Consider the following 15878-nt stretch of genomic DNA (forward strand, 5'->3'; position numbering starts at 1 on the left):
CTCTCCTCCACTTTGAGAAGGCAAGTATAAGAATATCAATTATAAATGTGAAATCATGCGACACATATTTCTGTATTATAGCCATGTTGCAAAAAGAAAAGGCAAAAAAATAAAGTGAAGAAATTAGACTTCAATTTGCACTCAGAGTTCATTAGTTCTATCTCTAGAGGTGGATAGCATTTTGATCATGAGTCCTTCAGAAGTGTCTTGGGTCATTGCATTGATCAGAAGAGCTAAGTCTTTCACACTTGATCACATCATTACATTATTGCTGTAACTATGCAAAATGGGTACTATCCTGTCTCTCCTCAAAAGTCTGTTTTGCTTCTGACCGCTGCTTCCTTTAATTTGCTTTCCCTCTTATTATATTATATCCCCTCTTACTCTTATCCCCTTCCCTTCTTACTCCCCTGTTGGGGAAAGGCAAATTTTTACATCCAACATTGTGTGTGTGTGTGTGTGTGTGTGTGTGTGTGTTCTTCCCTCTTTGAACCAGTTCAAATGAGTGTGAGGTTCAATTATTGCTTACCACCCCTCGAATTTTCCCCTCCACTGTAAAATCTGTTCCTTGTGCACCTCTTTTATGTGAGATAATTTTCCCTATTCTTCTTCTCCCTTCCCCCTTCTTTCAGTGGATCCCTCTTTCTCATTTGTTCATTTATTTTTTGAGATCATCCCAACATAATTGATTCACATCCTTGTCCTCCAACAATGTAGACTCCTTCTAACTGCCCTAATAATGATAAAGGTTTTAGGAGTTACATGTATCATCTTCATCTATAGGGATGTAAAAAGTTTAACTTTATTAAGTACCTTCTCTATCATGTTTACCTTGTTATTCTTCTCTTGAGTTTTGTGTTTGAATGTCAAATTCTCTATTCTTTTGTGGTCTTTTCATTGAAAATGCTAAAAAAAAAAAATAAGTCCTCTATTTCATTGGTTCAGTCACTTTTCATTCATGTCTGCCTCTTCCTGCTATCATTTGGGCTTTTTGTGTGTGAGTACATGTGTGTGTGTTTGTTTTTTGGCAAAGATACTGGAATGGTTTGCCATTTCCTTCTCTAGCTCATTTTACAAATGAGGAAAGTGAAGCAAAAAGGGCTAAGTGACTTTTCCAGGGTCACACAGCTAATAAGTGTCAGAAGCTGGATTTGGACTCAGGTCTTCCTGACTCCAGGTCTAGCACTCTATTTACTGTACCACATAGCTATTTCTTCTGTTTCATTAAATGTGCATTTTTTTTTCCTTCTGAAGGATTATATTTAATTTTGCTAGGTAGGTTATTCTTGGGTTATAATACTAGCTCCCTTGTCTTCCAAAACATCACATTTCAAACCTTCTCTTTTATTGTGGAACACATTAAATCTCTTGCAATCCTAACTATGGTTCTAAAATATTAAATTAAATTATTTCTTTCTGGTTGCTTGAAATATTTTCCCTTTCACATGAGAACTCTGAAATTTGACTATAATTTTCCTGGGAGTTTTCATTTGGGTATCTCTTTCAGGAAGTGATTGGTAGAGTCTTTCAATTTCTTTTTTACCCTCTGTTCATAAGATAGTGGGGCAGTTTTCCTTGATAATTTTTTGAACTATGATGTCTAGGCTTTTTTAATTGTTGCTTTCAGGTAGTCCAATAATTCTTAAATTATCTCTCTTCACTCCCTTTTCCAGATCATTTGTTTTTTTGATGAGATACTTTGAATTTTCTTCATTTTTTTCATCTTTTAGAATGTTTTATTGTTTTTTTTATGTCTTATGAAGTCATTAACTTCCACTTACCCAATTCTAATGTTTTCTAGGAATTAGTTTCATCAGTGCATTTTTGTACCTCTTTTTTCATTTGACCAATTCTGTTTTTTAAAGATTTCTTTTCTTTAATGAATGTTTGTGTTTCTTACCATTAAACCAATTCTCTTTTAAGGTGTTATATACATATTTTTTGCCTCTTTACTGTTAATTCTCTTTTTGTAATTTTCTTGCATTACTCTTATTCCCCAGTTTTTCCTCTACTACTTTTATTTAATTCTTTGGCTCTTCAAAGAATTCTTATTGGGCTTATGTCCAAACTGCATTTTTCTTTGAGGTTTTACTTTTAGTTATTTTCACATTGTTGTCTTCTGAATTTGTGTCTTCATCTTTTCTGTCATGTAGCAGCTTTTAATGGTTAGGTTCTTTTTTTGTTGCTGGTTCATTTTTTTTTTTTTTAGTGTACTGATCTCTGCTCACTGGGGGTGGGGGGTGGGGAGACACTTTCCCAAGCTTCAAGCTTTTTCTCCCTGTTGTTTTTAAAGCTAGTTCTAGGAATCTGTAAATATTCAGTGCTTCCAAACTGTTATGGTTCAGGGTGAGATATGTCACTGCTTTTCTGGTCTGCACTCTGGTTTTTACCCAGGAAGGAGCCCTGCTCCTCTGAAGCCACAACCACTTCTCTCTGCCTTGGAAATGCAACCCAGAACCATGTATGGACAATGAAACAGCCAAACAGCACCTGTTCTCAGTGTCAGCTTAGGGTCCCCTATAATCTCTTTCTGACCAGTTTTCCAATCCCTTTCTATCTGTGGTCTGAGAGCTCCTAGTTGATAAATCAAATAATGAGGTGTTAAGGCATTAAAGTAAGTGGAAAGATATGTCCATGTACTATTTACCTTCCTATGAAGGAGTTCTTCCTGATGGAATTAGAAGGGGAGGTGGTCATTCGCTAGGTGAAAATTAGCCATGACAGGAGAGGAAGAGAAGAGGAAGAGGTGGAAGAAAATTTAACGAATTGGAGGAAAGATAAATTCTACCTCTCTTCCCTAAGCTCCAAGGTATAGAGTATTACAACAGAGCCAATTACCATTAGACGACCCTATATTCAGAAGACACAGACTTGAAAAGGGGATACAGGAAGCACTTTCAAAGAAAAGTGACCAAAGTAATTGAGAACTGAACAGTTGAGAAGAGCTGATTCTTCTGAATGACCCTTGGTTTCTGGCATTTCTACTATTAAACATTATTCTATATTATTCTATATTAAACATTACTTCCACATTGGTATAAGCTAGATAATTGTTCCCCTTGTTGTTCTCTCTACCTTTTGAAAGATAAAACTATCAGAGATCAATTTAAGCATCTACTGATTGCTTTGGTTTTTTATCAGAAAAGGACCTCCATAAGAATTCTACATATATTAAAGACTCTGGCTCTATACTGTCTCTGTGACAGTGATCCATAAGAGGAACTGATCAGCTTTTTCCTGTAACTTACTAGATAGTCTGTAGTATACTCTTTCCATGATACTAATTTTCTTTATTTCTTCCTGTTGATCCTCATCAAAATACTGTTTTCCACAGGGATATATAGATTCATAATACAGAATACAATACTTCTGTGTCTTCTATCTAATCTGTCATCTTCAAATGCTCTCTCCCATTCATTGCACAAAGCCAGTCTACTGTCAAATCTTGTTCCTATCTAGACAACTACTCTAGCATCCTCTCTCCACTCACACAGCCACCACATTAGTTCAGACCCTCATAACATTTCACTTGGACTATGGAAAAAAATTTTCTAATTTAAGGAAACCAAGGAATCCAGGAGGAAAAGTTGAGGAGAGAGAAAATTCCAGTAAATATATTTTTTGCCTCACCCGGATTAAATGAGTTCCTTTTTACCTGTCAAAGGAGAAAGAATAGGGGATAAAAACAGCCATCACTGGCAGAGGAATGAAAGAAGAAAAATTCATTCCAAAATATATGTAAGAATATCTTTGTTCTGTGTTTACTTCTTTCTCATTTGTTTTTCAGACAGCTTTAGATTTTAAATTTGGGTGCCTCTTAGAAAATGACTCTCTCAAGAAGAAATTCTACTTACCCTGGGTTCCATATTCTGTGGACAGATTCTTGTTCCCAGTCAAATGGGAAATGAAACAGGTAACATTAGATTCATTGAAGTGATTCCTTATACACATGCTTTTCACAGTCACTGTCCCGTTGTTGTAAGTTTCATTCACAGTGAAGCAGTCTCCCTCTGGGACCCAAGAGATCTGGGCAGCTGGCTTCCCAACAGCAGCCTTGCACACAACAGTCCCATTCCCCATCTCAGACAGGGTTACTGTAGGGGGCACTACAGAAGATGAAGATAGAAATTTAGATAATGTTACCTGTTTTCCAGTTCTGGATCTGGTTACCCATAACAGCCTGACAGAAGCTGTTACTTACCTAGCACACTGAGGTGATAGATAGATTGGAAATTCCCATCATTTGCTACAGCAACACATTTGTAATATCCATCATTATCAGTGGTCACTGAGTCTATCCAAAGTGTGTTGTTCCATTCAGGTCTGATTTCCCAGGTTATTCCTTCACCAGAGCAGTTTGTTTCCTTGGTTTCATTCCTGTCGCTTCTGTAGGCTATGATACAGGGAGTGTTGTCTCTGAGGCATATTTTCCATGTAAACATTAAATAATTCTTTATTGGGTGAGAACAACAGGAGAAGACAGCCTTGGTATTCACCAGTACAGACATGGATCTGGTAACTGGACATAAAAACAAGAGAATCATAAAGACTTTTCTGGAGCAGCTCCTCCCAGAGCATCCCTTTAAGGCTGTACCTGCTCCTGACCTAACTCCCAGCTCTATGAACTTACACATTCCTGGAATGAACACTTAAGAAAATCCCAAAGTGAGTGATGGGGGGAAGAGGAGTTGGGACCCTACCGAGTGATTTTTCTCCCAAGAACAATTAATAAATCAGGTAATGAGGTGTTAAGGCATTAAAGGAAATGCAAAAATATTCCTAGGTACTATTAACATTCCTCTAAAGATAGAGTGAGAAGGGCAGCTGGCCATTAGCTAGATGAAGATTAGCCATGCCAGGGGAGAGAGAGAGGAGGAAGAGGAGGAAGGAAGAGGAAGGAATTGTTGAAAAATAGAGAAAATGCCCCTCCCAAACCAACCTTAAAAGCCATGGAGTCTTGCATCAGAACTGATTACCCAATAGGTGACCATGCACCATATCCAGCAGACACAGCATGGAAAAGAGAGGGACAGGAAGCACCTTCAAAGAAAAGTAGGCTGGGTAGTTGAGAGTTGAGCTGTGAAGAGGAATAGATTCAGGAAGACAAACTAAGTGCCCCATCCTCCAGCAGAGACAATATGCCCAGTAGAACAGCAGCATATGGACTCCTAGAGAAGAGAAGGGACATGGGGCCCTGCAGTGCTGGAGGCCTGCATCCCCTATGTGTGCCCCTCACTGCCATAACTACTGGGCAAAGAAAATTACCATTGGCGCATTGTTGTCCAGCCCACGTGTTGCCTGGTGGAATTCGATTCGCTGCTCGGGTGCTTTTATATTCTGAAGAGGGAAAACACACATTGATAGATCTTCATTTAAAAATAACACTTTTATTTTCAAAATCTTCAGACTATTTTTGGGACATAGTTGCCAATGAGGTAATGAAAACAAGAGATACAGCCTTCAGAAACATCTCAAAGTCCACGAAAAGGGCCCTCAATTGCCCCTTTTGCTTTTTAATTCAATTCATTTCAACAAATGTATTAAAAAAACTACAGTGACCAAAAAAAAATCCACAAGGGCTATAAAGCATCCACCAAAAAAACAAATACAAGTAGATTACACATATTTAGAGATACCAGAGAAATTGTTTTTTAGAATCAGCTGACTCTTGTCAAGACAAGAATTCTGAGAGGCACAGATGAGGAAGAAGTCCATTTCTGACATTGGGCTTGGACAAATGCACCAGGGTGGGAGATGAAATTAAAAGTTCAGAGAACATGGGGCAGCTAGGTGGTACAGTGGATAAAGCACCAGCCCAGGGTTCAGAACGACCTCAGTTCAAATCTGGCCTCAGACACTTGACACTTACTAGCTGTGTGACCCTGGGAAAGTCACTTAACCCCAAATGCCACAGCCACACACACACACACACACACACACACACACACACACACACACACAAAGTTCAGAGAACAGCTAATAATCAATTTGGCTGAAATGAAGAATGTGTAAAGAAGAAAAATATGAAATAAAATGAAAGGTAGACTGAAGTCATACTGTGGAATATCTTTTTCCCAACCACAGTATAGTATTAATTCCCTTTCAATTACCCAGGGCTTCCCCTACCCCTTCTACTAATATACACCTGACAATAGGATGGGGCTCACTTTCAGTAGTATATGCCTCCAAGTAAATTAAAATCAACATGCTTATTTCACCTAGCAGTCAATGTATTTCAAGACATTTCATATTATGGAACAGAGGCTTTGTTCTCTATTGAAGACATTTTTAGTAATCACTTGACAGGTGGGGGAACTATTTGAAATAGGGGTGGCTTAGAAGTCTTTTTTTTTTGGTATCTATAAAATCACAACAAATAGAACAATGTTAATAATATTTCTGATCCTTTGTGTTGTTGTCCATCTTTTTTTTCTATACCACAGAAGGAGGGTATTTGGGTATCACTCCCCACACTAACTGAAAATCTTCATAATAATAATAGCTAGCATTTCTATAGCACATACAACAGATTTGCCATTTCCTTCTCCAGTACATTTTGCTGATGAGGAAACTCAGGCAAATAGGATTCAGGGACTTTCCCTGGGTCACACAGCTAGTAAGTGTCAAACTTGGGAAGATGAGTATTTCTGACTTCAGCTCTGTCACTCTGTCCGTTGAGTCACTTAGCTGGCCCCAATTGATAATGGTATAACCTGATATTTCTCTCTTTTAGGGACAATTGTAGATAATCAAATAATTACAAAAATCTTGAAACAAGTCTAGGAGAACTGAGATAAGTGACTCTGACTGACAAGTATCAATGCCTCATAGTAATTTCTCTGAGTATAGAAGACCTCTCCCAAAGCACAGCCAACATCAATTTCATAAAAATCATAGAATGCCAGATTATAATGTTAGACCTGGAAAAATTCTATGAAGAAAAAAAGCTCCTTAAAAATTAGGATTGAGCAAATGGAAACTAATGACTGCATGAGAAATCAAGAAACAATAAAATAAAACTAAAAGAATGAAAAAATAGAAGGCAATGTGAAATATCTCATTGGAAAAACAACTGACCTGGGAAAAGATTCAGGACAGATAATATGAAAATTATTGGACTACCTGAAAGCTATGATAAAAAAAAAGAGTCTAGACATCATCTTCCAAGAAATTGTCAGGGAAAATTTCCCTGATATTCTAGAAGCAGATAGTAAAATAGAAATTGAAAGAATCCACCAATCACTTCCTGAAAGAGATCCCAAAATTAAAACTCCCAGAAATATTATAGCCAAATTCCAGAGCTCACAGGTCAAGGAGAAAATATTGCAAGCAGACAGAAAAAAACAATCCAAGTATTGTGGAGCCACAATCAGGATAACTGAAGATTTAACAGATTCTACATTAAAGGATCAGAGAGGTTGGAATATGATATTCCAGAGGGCAAAGGAACTGAGATTACAACCAAGAATCACCTACCCAGCAAAACTGAATATAATTCTTCAGGGTGAAAATGGTCATTCAATGAAAGAGAGGACTTTCAGGCATTCTTGATTAACAGAACTGAGTTGAATAGAAAATTTGACATTCAAATACAAGACTCAAGAGACATAAAAAGGTAAACATGAAAAATAAATCATAGGGGGCAGCTAGATGGCTCAGTGGATACAGCACTGACCCTGGATTCAGGAGGCCCTGAGTTCAAATCCAGCCTCAGAGACTTGACACTTACTAGCTGTGTGACCCTGAGCAAGTCACTTAACCCCCATTGCCCTGCAAAAAAAAGAAATTATAAGGGATATTATAAGGTTAAACTTTTTACATTCCTACACATGAAGATGATACTTGTAACTCATAAGAACTTTCCCATTATTAGGGCAGCTAGATGGAGTATATTTAGACACAGGGCACAGGTGTGAGTTGAATATAGAGGAATAATACCTTTTAAAAATTAAACTTAAGGGGTAAGAGAGGAATGTACTGGGAGAAAGATAAAGGGAGAGGTGGAATGGGACAAAGTATCTCACATAAAAGAAACAAGAAATAGCATATACAGGGTACGGGAAGATGGGGGATGTGAGGGGAAGTAAGTGACCCTTACTCTCATCAGAATTGGCTCAAAGAGGGAATAACATATACAATCAATTGAGTATAGTAATCTATCTTACCATGCAGGAAAGTAGGAGGGGAAGTGGATGGGAGCGGGGCGGGGAGGGGGGGGTGATAGAAGGGAAGAGAGATTGGGAGAGCAGGCATTCAGAAGCAAAACACTTTTGAGGAGGAACAAGGTGAAAGGAGATAGAGAATATAGTAAATGTCATGGGGAGGGAATAGGATAGAGGGAAATACAGTTAACAATAGTAACTGAAAAAATTTTGAAGGAAGTTTGTCTGACAAAGGCCTTATTTCTCAAACACGTAGAGAACTGAGTCAAATTTTTAAAAATAAGAGCCATTCCCCAACTGATAAATTATCAAAAATATCAAAAGAAATGAAGACTTCCCAGATGAAATAATCAAAGCTATCTATACTCATATGAAATAAATGTTCTAACTCACTATTGATTAGAAAGGTGCAAGTCAAAACAATTCTGGGGTACTACCTAATATCTATTGCATTTGCTAATAGGACAGCAGAGGAAAATGACAAATGTTGTAGGGGATATGGGGAAAATGAGACATTAATGCACTGTTGGTGGAATTATAAACTGATTCAAACATTCTGTCGAGCAATGTGGAACTGTGGCCAAAGCACTATAAATCCATACATACCCCTTGACCTAGTAAAACCACTACTAGTTTGCTATCCAAAAAGAGATTTAAAAAATGAAAAAATTAAAAGATTTCTATGTAAATATATATATATATATATATATATATATATATATATATATATATATGGTAGCCCTTTTTTGGTGCAAAGAATTCAAAATTGAGGAGATGCCCATCTATTGGGGAATGGCTAAACAAATTGTGGGATGACATTATGATGGAAGACTATTGTGCTATAAGAAATGATGAGCAGGATGCTCTCAGAAAAACCTGGAAAGCCTTACATGAGCTGATGCAAAGTGAAATGTACTATATATACAGTAACATCAATATTGTAAGATGATCAGCTGTGAGTGACTTAGCTATTCTCAGCAACACAATGATTCGAGACAACTCTCAAGGACTTAGGTAAAATGTGATCCATCTCCAGATAAAGAACTGATGGTGTCTGAATACAGATTGAAGTATGATTTTTTTTTAGTTTCTTTTTCTTAAGTTTTTTGTCTGTTTTATTTCACAGCCTGACTAATATGGAAATGTTTTGTATGACTACACATGTATAACTCACACTGAATTGCTTGAGTTCTTAAGCAGAGGGAAGGAGGAAGAGAATTTGGAACACAAAGTTTTAAAAATGGATGTTAAAAAACTTTTTTAATGTAATTGGGGGAAAAATAAAATTCTAAATAAATGGGAAACAAAGAAAATACAGTTAACCCCAACAGAAAAAATAATGCTCCAAAATACAAATAATAAGAGAAATGCAAATCGAAACAACCCTGAGGTTTTGCTTGACATCCTGCAAATTGGTTAAGAACAAGGCACAAAGAGTCAAAAATGTTGGAGGAGTTGTGGAATAATTGGCACACTAGTACATTGTTAATGGAGCTGTGAAATGGTAAAACCATTTTGGAGAGCAATTTGGAATTATATAAATAAAGTGACTAAAATATCTATACTCTTTGAACCAGAGACTTGTTTGGTGAGCATATAACCCAAGGAAATTATTTATAAGAAAAAAGTCTCTATATACTCCAAAATATTTCTAGCACCACTTAATAGACAGCCATCAGTTAGGGAACAGCTAAACAAATTGTGGTATATGAATGTAATGAAATAAAACTGTGATTTAAAAAAATTATTTGTGTAATAAATTCAAAGAAATATGGAAAGATCTACAAGAATTCATGTACAATGAAGTAAGCAAAGCCAAGAAAACAATATACACGATAATTACTAAAATTGATGAAAACACTTCCATATCAAAAAATCAAAAGTAAATGTAGCAAAATTATAAAGATTAAGCAAAGCATGAATGAAGGGATATGAAAAGACACCACCAATCCACTCCTTCATGAAGATAGAAGATTCAAAAGTCTTGAACATTGAACATGTTTTTGAATGTTTTCAATGTATCAGTAACTAGTTCTGATTTTTTCTCTCTTTTTTTGTGTTTTTGGGTTTTTTTGGTGAGGCAATTGGGGTTAAGTGACTTGCCCAGGGTCACACAGCTAGTAAGTGTCAAGCATCTGAGGCCGGATTTGAACTCGGGTACTCCTGACTCCAGGGCTGGTGCTCTATCCACTGCACCACCTAGCTGCCCCTGATTTTTTCTCTCTTAAAAATGATATTTGTTACATTAAGTTACTCTGTGTGAGGGAGGGGGAAGGATACTAGAAATAACTTGTATGATGTAAAATATATGACATTAATAAAAATTATTTTAAAAACCTTAATTTTAAAAATAAACTAACTTAAACTGGATATAGAGAGCCACGGAGATTACTAAAAAAATTTTGAGCTTGAGTGACTGATAGAATTATGTCTAAAAACAGAGAAGTAAGGAAGGAAGTGAGTTTGGGATGGAAAATGACAAGTTTGTTTCTAGACATGTTGAGTTTGAAGTTAATGTCAGCACAGCTAAGTGAAAATATCCAAGAAGTAGTTGGAAATGTGGAACTAAAACTAACCAGAGAGATTAGGGATATTATATGTACAAGTTCTTCTTGAGTGATAAATGCTTTATTTATGGATATCCTTTACATTCAAATGATTAGAGTAAAAGAGTGGGGAAGAAAATGAAAGGAAAGAGAGAAAAATATTGAGGGATACAGAAAAGTCAACATCTCCTACCTATTGCACCTTATATCCACAAATTCCACTCTACTTTTTTACACTGTTGCATCCCAACTGAGACACAACCAGCATATGATCACCCAGGATCAGAGATCAAGTGTAAATTCAAAAAAAAAAATGAGGCCAGGGTACTTCTTAGAGGTCTATAGAATATCAAAAGATAAAGGTCTGAAACAAGTGAGAAAATCAATTCGAAAAAGCAACACACCTGAATTGCATGGGCATGAAGGAAACAGGGGTTATCATTGCACACAATAGAAATGCAATGACTATTGGCATTTGTCTAAGACTTCCATGATAATCCTAGGGAAGGGAAGGGTCACTTCACTGCTCAATAAACTGAACCTCAAAAACTTGTTATCACTTTTCCTTTCCATCTTTTTATCATAAATCTACCCTGCCTATTTACTACACTTAAGACAAGCTAGTCCTTCCCTTTCTTTTTTGTGCTTTTCCATTACTTACTTTTGCTCACCACATTCCTAATGTATAATATATTCTCCCTACCCCTACCTCTGAATTGAAAATCTTACTCATGTTTCAAAAACCAGCTCAAATATACCCAAGCATAAAATGCCAAAAATATAAAACAAAAATTAGGGGGAAGCATTTTTAGCTCTTTTGCCACTATAGCATTATTGTATCTTAGTTTACTTGTCTTAATAATAAGAATAATAGTGGACTACGTAGCTTTGCTCTGTTCTATAGAATGTACCCTTAATCCTGGCAAGCTTTGTTATAAAAGGGTGCCATTTGTCAAAAGGTAGACCAGGAGACATGTGAAAATAGTGGCTCAAGTCCATCACTACTATTAGAATTACAATTCCAAGTATGTATTTTGAGAGGGTTAAGTAGTGTCAATTTCATATACAAAGAATAATTATTATAATGTATATCAGGGCTAACTCCATTACATTGGACTTACCAGCTGCTATGATCACAACGATGGTCAGTAGCCTAAATGTAAAAGGCTTTCCTAAAGAGGCCATTTGGATTATCTTTCCCGTCCAAGCTCTCCACACCTATCTGTAACTCTAAATTTAGTTAGTTACAGACCCAGGGGTGAGTTTCTCAATCACCTCATCTTCTCAGAGTCCCATCCTAGAGTTCCATATTTCTATAGCCTGTCTTCCTCTGGATCAATGCATCCATCTTCCTTCTCCTCTCTTTGTTTTCTGGCTGATTAGCAACTTCTGGTAGAGAGTTCTTTCATTGACTCATCAGGACAATAGTTTTCCTGGATTAAGTCCTATGGTGAAGACAGAAGAAAGAGATTGGTTTAGGCTGTCTGTTGATTTCCTGTTTCATCTATTGTGCTGTAATCAGTTAAATTGTGCAACAAATATCTGGAGAGACTATTTTTAAAGTAACAGAAGTTTACAAATGCAACTTTGAAACATTATTTTTCATTTTCTCCCTCATCTTCCTCCTCCTCCTTAAATTACATTGCATTTATTCTTCTATTTATATGTTGCATCCAACCAAAAGACTATAAACCCCTTGTTAGCAAGGAGTGCTTCATTTTTTACTTTATATCTTCCTTGCCTAGTATGGTACCTTGACATTAGTAGATGTTAATAAGTATTTAATGAATTGATTTAACTATATTAAATAATTCATTTAGAAATTTTAATTGGTCATACATAACTTGACATTTTTATTTCACATGTTATTCCTTGACATAATAAAATACAGTTTATGAAGTTGTTTCCTACCAGTTAGACCAAGCTGGCTCCTAATAACTTTTATCTTGCAATGTACTGAAATGATGCATTCATTCAGATGGGAAGGGAAACTAGAAGGAACACAATATGTTTCCTATATTTCCTCACAAACTAAACAAATAAGATCATCAAAAATAAATGTTCTTTATTTAGAGGCAGCATTGTGTAGAGCAGAGGTGTCCTATTTTCATTATTTTCTTGTATCACCCTCATTTCTTTTCCCAATTATTCCTCTACCTCTCTTATTTTATTTTATTTTTTTAATCTTTTTTGAGCTCTTCCAGGAATTATTTTGCAGCCAGAGACCAATTCACATGTTTCTTTGAGGGTTTGCATATAGCTGCTTTGATTTTAGTTGTCTTCTTAGAAGTTTATGTCATGGTCTTCCCTGTTACCAAAGTAACTTTCTATGGTTGGATTATTATTATTTTTTTTGCTCATTTTTTCCAGCTCTATTTCCTGGGTGCAAAGGGCTCTGTACAAAGTTTCAGGGTACTACTTTCAGAGCTAGTTCTGAAGGTCTGTAAGTTTTCAGTTCTTCCAAGGTAGTATGGTCTAATGAGAAGTTTGGTCACTGTTCTCCTGGCCTATGCACTAGTCTGTCATCAAGCACAAGCACTCTTTTCTTCTCTTGAACTGTGACCATGGACTCTGCTCCTGCTAGTTCTCCTCCTCACCCTGGGACTGCAATCCAGAAACATGTAAGGGCAATGCAACAGAATCCTGCACCCAGTGCCAGGAAAGGGTACCCTGTAATCTCCTTATGACCAGTTGCCTGATCCCCTTGCCATTTATGGGCTGAAAACTCTAGAAGCCACTGCAGCCAATTCAGTTTCCCCCAAGGCCTGCTGCTGGCTTGCTAGAGCAAAGTCCATACTGCAACAGCCTATGCTGGACTGTGTACCACTCTCACTTCAATGAGACAGACCTTTCCTTCTGATCTTCTAAATGGGCTAGAAAATTGTTTTACCCCATCCTTTCGCCAATTCTGCAATTCCAGAATTTGTTAAATTAATTTAAAGTTGTTTGAAGGGGAACTTGGGAGAGCTCATCTAAATCCCTGTATTTATTATACCATCTTGGCTCCCAATAAATTGAACAGAGGTATCTAACACATTGCCTGCAACACATCCAACTGTAACCACATTAAAATGTAATTGAGAGGGGGCAGCTAGGTGGTGCAGTGGATAAGCACCGGCCCTGGATTCAGGAGTACCTGAGTTCAAATCCACCCTCAGACACTCACTAGCTGTGTGACCCTGGGCAAGTCACTTAACCCCAATTGCCTCACCAAAAAAAAAATGTAATTGAGAAATATTTAACAAAATAAATAAATATATAACATAGATAATGGTAATTTGTGGTTTTCTAAGTTAATATGCAGTCCACAGGGATCCATTTCCATTTGAGTTTGACACCACTGGTACAGATGAAAGAATTCCCAGCCCTGAGTGAGGAGATAACTGGGTCTGGATCTTGTTTCTGACATTAACTAAGCCCAAGCAAGTCACCCAATTTAATGTAATGATAAGAGTGTTGAATGAGACTATAAAGAAGCAGCATGCTTTCACCTGCAAAGGAGTTCAGTATATCTTTACTGCCCTTCTCCCAGGGCTACCTTAACTCTTCCTCATACTACCACATCATAGTGACCTGAAAGAGGCCTTCCTTCCTGAGAACACATATTTACACGACTATATACTACTTTGATGAAATCATGTTAACTGGGCCAGATGAGACCAAAGTAGTAGAAGATGCAGTGTTTAAAAAGTTTGAGAGATATGGTTTCTGGGTAATTAATCATTATATTAATAATGCTAGCACATTATTGATAAAAGGGTCAGTGACACTCTCAAATGCCAAAGAACCCTCATGGAACCCACTCAACACTTATTTGTCTTTGAAAGAGTGGGTATTTATGAAGGTAGTAACTTACTCTAATTGGTTAACAATTAAAGGGAGTGGATATTATATTGAGAGGTGGACCTATTCTAATGAGGGGCTAGGGGATACAACTTAAGTAGAGCACAATGTGTTTCTCCACCTGGGAGGGGTTTGAACAAAATTGTTAAGAAAGTTAATCCAATCTCATTGTCAGCAACATCCTTCAGAGACTGAAGAACCTATAAGCATCTGAAAAAATACTGGTCCTAATTCAGTAATTGATTATTAATATAAGAAAGAAATAATCATTTCTCTCAGAGCATATAAGAAGGCCTATATGAAAGATAAGAGGTTGGAAATTAACCCTAAGAAAATTTAGTGTCCAACTTACTCAGTCAAATTTGGAGCCATATGATTCCAGACATGATTCAGAATAAGATACTGATATTTATTTCCTCACAATCTAAGAAGGAACCCAAGAGACTTTATCAGACTCTTGAACACAATACAACAAAATTAACATTTATTAAATTCCTACTATGTGGCATGCATTGTATGAAATGCTAGGGATACAAATAAGAAAAAGAAAGGCAATTCCTACCCTAAAGGAGCTTACATTTTATTAGGGGAAGACAACACAAAAAGGAATCTGGAAAGGGAGAGAAGGGGGAGGATACAAGGGAATACCCAACATAAGGGCATCTCATTTCATAGATTTGAGACAAGCTGAGTTGAGCTGCAGATGGAAAGTGGAGTGGGCTGCAAAGTCCAGATTTTGCCCTATATAAAGGAAGGCTTTGGGTGGAGTTAAGTATTCTTCTCTCCAGTGGAAAGAATCAATCAGAGAGAGAGAGAGAGAGAGAGAGAGAGAGAGAGAGAGAGAGAGAGAGAGAGAGAGAGAGAAGGAGAGGGACAGAGAGAGAGGAAGCCTGTGGGAGATAGGAAAGTGCTGAGTTTTAGAGATAATCTTATCCTGGGAGGGACATCTTGGAGTTGAGACTAAGTAGAGCTGCAAGTTTTAGAGAGCCCAGATTTCTCACCTGAGTATTCTGACGAATCCCATGTAATGAGTCACACTCTTGTCTGCCCCTTTTAAAGTGAGGCCCAGAACAAACTACAACCTTGGAAGATATAAAGCAGACTATCCAACAGTCTCTCCCGTTGGAGCCTTATGATCCTGGAAGGCCCATGTTTCTGGGGATCTCTGTCCATAAAGTCTAGGTTGAGTGGAACCTTTAGCAGGTACCAAGAAGTAACCAGAATAGACAACCACCAGACTTCTGGAGCTCTGTGAGAAATAATTCATTTGGACACTTACTCTATTCCAATCAGTATCAGTCAGTTTGATATGGTTCCATTGTCAAAA

General features: G+C 37.0%; 1 protein-coding gene across 1 annotated transcript in view; it reads right to left on the minus strand.

The window, feature by feature from the left end:
* Positions 1-11893, minus strand: part of LOC122747540 (cell surface glycoprotein CD200 receptor 1-like) — a 34358-nt gene extending 22465 nt beyond the window's left edge. The window contains exons 1-4 of the mRNA XM_043993494.1: positions 11830-11893; positions 5266-5337; positions 4202-4519; positions 3855-4106 (exon numbers count right to left, since the gene is read on the minus strand). Of these exons, the coding sequence (XP_043849429.1) occupies positions 3855-4106; positions 4202-4519; positions 5266-5337; positions 11830-11893 (706 nt within the window). The remainder of the gene's footprint in view (positions 1-3854; positions 4107-4201; positions 4520-5265; positions 5338-11829) is intronic.
* Positions 11894-15878: the final 3985 nt, after the last annotated feature.

The sequence above is a fragment of the Dromiciops gliroides genome, chromosome 3, assembly GCF_019393635.1.
Source record: "Dromiciops gliroides isolate mDroGli1 chromosome 3, mDroGli1.pri, whole genome shotgun sequence".
NCBI lineage: Eukaryota > Metazoa > Chordata > Mammalia > Microbiotheria > Microbiotheriidae > Dromiciops > Dromiciops gliroides.